At 34.8% G+C, this 5102-nt stretch overlaps 1 protein-coding gene across 1 annotated transcript; it reads right to left on the reverse strand.

The window, feature by feature from the left end:
• Positions 1 to 1067: 1067 nt before the first annotated feature.
• On the reverse strand, positions 1068 to 4850 carry LOC105632042 (acireductone dioxygenase 2). Its single transcript, XM_012214311.4, has 7 exons — positions 4694 to 4850; positions 4131 to 4242; positions 3946 to 4040; positions 3483 to 3597; positions 3287 to 3411; positions 1509 to 1579; positions 1068 to 1398 (listed from the first exon to the last, which is right to left on the reverse strand). The coding sequence occupies exons 1-7, from the start codon at positions 4709 to 4711 to the stop codon at positions 1332 to 1334; spliced, it is 603 nt and encodes a 200-aa protein (XP_012069701.1). The 5' UTR covers positions 4712 to 4850; the 3' UTR covers positions 1068 to 1331.
• Positions 4851 to 5102: the final 252 nt, after the last annotated feature.

Here is a 5102-nt window from a genome sequence, read left to right on the forward strand (position 1 = left end):
TTCTAAAAATCTCTTATTTTATTTTATACACTTTCTACCTCATTTTTACTCCGTTTTGGGAGGAAAATAAATAATAAAAGGTTTTTGGGAGCCTAATGGGGCTGTAGCCTCCAGGAAACTTTTCAAAAAATTCTTTATAAAAAATTACATTTTGATCCTTCAACCTCTTTTTCCTGTCAATCACTTGAATAAATACTTTATTCATGTAATCTAATGGAACCGATCATTTTCATTTGAAGAGCAGATTCGCCCCTCGAAGCCCACTTTTACAACCTGCTATTGAACTGCCTTGTAAATAGTTATGTCTTGAATTTAATTTGTCACTCGTTGCCTTAAATAAATAATAATGATATGAATGCACTTTCGGGACAAAAGTTCATCACCAAATAGAAAGGTGTTGGGTAGCTGGCCTGCCTTTCGAGCATATCATACGGTCGCATACACAGAACAAAAAGATATTTATTTTAAAATATTCTGTTAACTTACAGGTGGCACATTTTGCAAGATACCACGTTATCCCTATACAACGTGTCAAAAAAAGGGTGCACAGAGATAGAACAATGTAGATGGCAGCATTATCCTAATGCAAGTTGCCAAGTTGGACTAAAGTAATACAATTAAATAAATAAAAAATATTGCAGGTTTAAAAAGGTTTGGCGATGAGTGTAGAACCGCACCGAACATACCCGACATAGCCAAATCTATACAGGATAAAAAAAAAAGGCTGCCGACGTTGAACAGAGCGAGTGAGCTCGAGCCGACTATAACCAAGACTGTGCCTGTTTACGATATTTTATTTTTAATTTTTTAAAAAACAAAACAACTTTCTAAACCATTTATTAGGCTCGAGATCCGCAAGGCACACAAAGATCCAATCTTTGTCACCTAATGCAGCCATCTGCACTCAAAGGAACACTCAAGAAGGCCACAAGTCCCGACTAACAAAAACTTCTTGTCTCAGAATGTCCCTTTCACAAGGCTACAAAATGCAAATTTGCTACCATCTTTACCCTGCAGTCTTCTACATTTTTGTAGTCATACCTACCAGCAAGCATCACACACCGATATCATATATGGTAAATTTCATTAAGCAAGCATAATTATGTTGCTGTCCAAGAACAGCAAGAATGGCAGATATACATATTATAGCAAGTTTGTCAGTATTTTCAGGTAAAGCACATACAAGCTACAAACAAACACACCACAAAACTATTTATGATAATAACAAAGAGCGGAGTACATGCAAACCATCCATATAAACTGCAAATTATTTATGGTATTGTTTTTGAAGCCAACAAGGCAGTTCATTTTCACTTCTGCAGCATCGGATTTCATGCAGCTGCATCGACAGCATGATCACCAACTTCACGCTGCACAAAAGCTTTGAGATACTCCTTCCTGCAGTACAGAGACACATTATAAGACTCAACGAAGCATCTAGAATATTCTATCAACCACACGTGCACTCCAACAAATATAAACAATGTAAAAATGAGAAAGCAGCACACCTTTCCGGTAGATGATCATGTGGACGGTTGAATGGAGTCCACACTGGATCACCAACAAAAAGTCGCATTGCCTGCATATGTCACAGATTAATTAGGGAGAGGAGAGTAATATAGCGAAATATAAATTTACAAGACATCCCCAGAAGTGAATATTATTCTGTCAAGGAGTTCATGACGCATGATCTAGAATCCCAGAAAATTTTCCTTGCATAAAGTGTTGAATCAACTACCACATTCATACAGCGACATTTACTGTATGAAAACATAACTCCCTTTGGGGACTTGATTAAGATGCCTCATGGTACTTTTACAACCCATATGATAATGGTAGAACAATATCAACAATCCATACCCCCTAGTGCATCTTCAACCAAAATGCCTCTCAAATGTTGATACTTGTTAGAAAATATGGCACAGCCTAAAACACATCATCTAATCCAATACCAACCAGAAGGAAGACATCCAAATATTGGGAATGATGGTAACAGTAACAGTAGCAATACCAATAACCATTGCATAGATGCCATTTCTTATTTAAAGAGACAGACAACAACAATATCAATACCATGTTCATGAACTGCCATAAACTGCCATAACGCTAAACCAACCCAGAACCATGGTTTTGAAAGGTTGGCGATATGGTTTGATTTGGAAAATATAAAAAACCAAACAGTTGATCCCGTTTATAGTTGAAGTTAACCAAACAAAAATAAGCATGTGTAATAGAATCACAACTAAGCGTTGAACCCAAACTAGTTGAAGTTGACTATAAATCTTTCGAGACATCTCTCCATATGATTCTAGATCTTCTTTCCTTTTTAACATCCTTCAACATTGATATATCGCACTACAATCCATAGCACATGGCAATCTACATAGCACTTGACGAAACCATCTTAGATATCATTCTCTCATTTTATCCCCCATTTGAGCTATTTGCATGTTCATCTTGACATTCGCATTTTTGCAACATTCATCCTATATATATATATATATATATATATATATATATATATTTGGCTTTTGAGGCTAAATATCATTCGTGTATAACATTGTAGGTCTCACGATCATTCAATAAAACTTAGCTTCCATTTTGTTATATATTTTCCTATCGCATAGAACACCTGGAGCACTCCTCCAAAATAATACATATGTATAATATATACTAATTTTTTTTCATGTGCATTTAGATTAGTCAAATTACTTTTCTTTTTAATTAGTCATGTATTATGTCAAATGACTTAATTTCTCACAATTAAAATTTTCATATCTCACATATAATAATGGTTAACAAGTGCCTTTTATTCATCGAAGATTTATTAATGTGAATTTTTTTTTTTAATTTTCTCTTTATAATGATGGATACTTTTCAAATTGCCCTCAAACCATCAATTGAACCAAATGAAATCAAACACAACCATAGATTTTGTTGTTTTGAGCATCCCTCATTATTTGGTTCGATTTAAATTTTTTATGAACTCCCATTATTAGTTTGAATGTCAATGCATAGCACTAGAATTAAAGCCACCAAAGACTTAAATACAACATCTCCTATGTGATTAAATTTATTATGTCTAATTGTGATAATAAAGGCTTTGGGACCAATCTCATACTTAAAAAAAAAAAAAAAAAAAAACTGTAAAACATTTGCTTAAAAATTGGAAGTTACCAAAAAGATGGGATGGGAAGGGATATTTCAAATTTTCAATTAACTTCCTTTTACCTACCAATAGACACAGATACAATGAACTAATTTTATTGCATGAACTATTATGTACCTTGATGTAGTTGTCACTATCTAGAGTAAAGCGGTGATAAATTCCAGCAGGCAAGACAATCATTCCCCCTTTCTTCACCCAAACACGAATCCAACGGTCATTATGGTCCCTGACATCAAAATAACCTTCACCAAGAAAGATTATTGAGAGGCCTGAATAGAACATTATAATGTCCAATAAGAGAATGAGATTTTACCACTTCCATCCAAACAGTAGCGGATCTCCTCGTCAGTGTGAAGATGTTCTTCAAAAAAGTCTTTAAGCTTCTGCTCATAATTTGGCAGCTTCTCTGGGCAAACATCACATATGTCCTAAAATAAAAGTCTTATTTAGTAAAAGGTAAGTATTTATAAACCTCACAAAGATATGACATTTAGATGCCAAAAAGAATGAAGAATAACACCTCTGCGATCATGATCAAACATCATTCAAAAGGCCTAAGAATCTGCAGTTAAAATTAAACGGTCCATTTTTACATATTTTCCCCATTAAATCACATTTGTACCTTACATCAAGGGAACAAACAATCAAGAACAATGTAAAAGTGCAGGTTTTGCGAGATTGCTCAAGTAATCAATGCTCGTTTTAGAATGAACATAATAATAAGACATGACAATAATTATAGATATTTAATAAAACAATGAATTCGTTCGACAAACCATGTAGGAATATCCACGTTCTTCACGAAGCTTCTTCAATTCTTCATCTGTTTCATAATTGTCAGCATCGAGTCTCCAACTAAGTACTCCAAGCTCTGCAAGGTAATGCAGTTTATTGAACATGAGTTGAACATCCTCAATGCCTTGATGACCTCATAACATTAAGATGTTCCAATGACGCTTACCAGAAAGTTGATCCAGAGATACAAATTCCTTAGGATCCTTGTGGTGTGGCAATCTCTGGTCCTCATCACTATCATCCATATACCATGCTTGAATGACTTCTTCCCTGGGATCCTGTGGAAATTTATAATAAAAATAATAATACAAAAATTCACAACTTTACTAAATATTATACTCGGCATCTTATCACAGCAATGGAGACTAATGGATTTCATTAAACCTGAGATTTAAATAAGCAATACTTTAGGCAACACCTCCCAACACCATAAATAATAAGACCAACTCGTGTTCGGCTCAGATAAAAAGAGAATTGGGCTTGTGAACTATATTTTCCGGCAATAGGAATTGCGATTAAAGGATAATCAAATATTCGTTAATTGACGTTTTAGCAATTACCGAGATAAGGAAGAAGGAATAGAAAGCAATTACAAGACATCTAAACAATTTCGCCAAGCAGAGCAGAAACAGCTAGCTCATCATCATCTTTACCATAGTAGAATATACAGAAAATTACAGATAGCTGAATTGATTAAAATAAGAAGAGGAAGAAGAGCTTAAATGTTACCTTGTTTGGGGCAACCATGTCTTTTTGCTCTTTTCACCTTCTCTGGGGTCTTCTGGCTGTTTGTTCTTGAAATGCTTTCGAGCCACGCGATCAAGAGGATGGGCAGGAGAACGGAATTTTATATGGGGTCAGGTCCTTAAAAGACGAAATTGCCCTTTACATTAATCTGTGTATCATTTTGACAGACTGGACGTCGTTGGGCCTTGGTGAGACTGAGATTGGAATTCGTCCAGATTAATTGAATCTATATAATACCTATATTAAGTAGGGCTAATATGGTCATTTCAACTGTTTATTTTTTCTGTGGGCTTTTTTGTTTTTGAATTTATGAATCAAGTCAGGCCTTACCTCATTTTTGACTTGTAAAAGTTCCACAGAATCCATGCTGATTTTGGAAATCTGACTGCGA

Source organism: Jatropha curcas, chromosome 7 (assembly GCF_041381405.1).
Source record: "Jatropha curcas cultivar XTBG-Jc1 chromosome 7, XTBG_Jcur_1.0, whole genome shotgun sequence".
Classification (NCBI taxonomy): Eukaryota; Viridiplantae; Streptophyta; class Magnoliopsida; order Malpighiales; family Euphorbiaceae; genus Jatropha; species Jatropha curcas.

Coding starts and splice junctions, on each gene's coding strand:
- LOC105632042 (XM_012214311.4), bottom strand. Junction 3,598..3,945: donor AACGTGGATATTCCTACATG/GTTTGTCGAACG, acceptor CTTTTATTTTAG/GACATATGTGATGTTTGCCC. Junction 3,412..3,482: donor CTACTGTTTGGATGGAAGTG/GTAAAATCTCAT, acceptor TTCTTGGTGAAG/GTTATTTTGATGTCAGGGAC.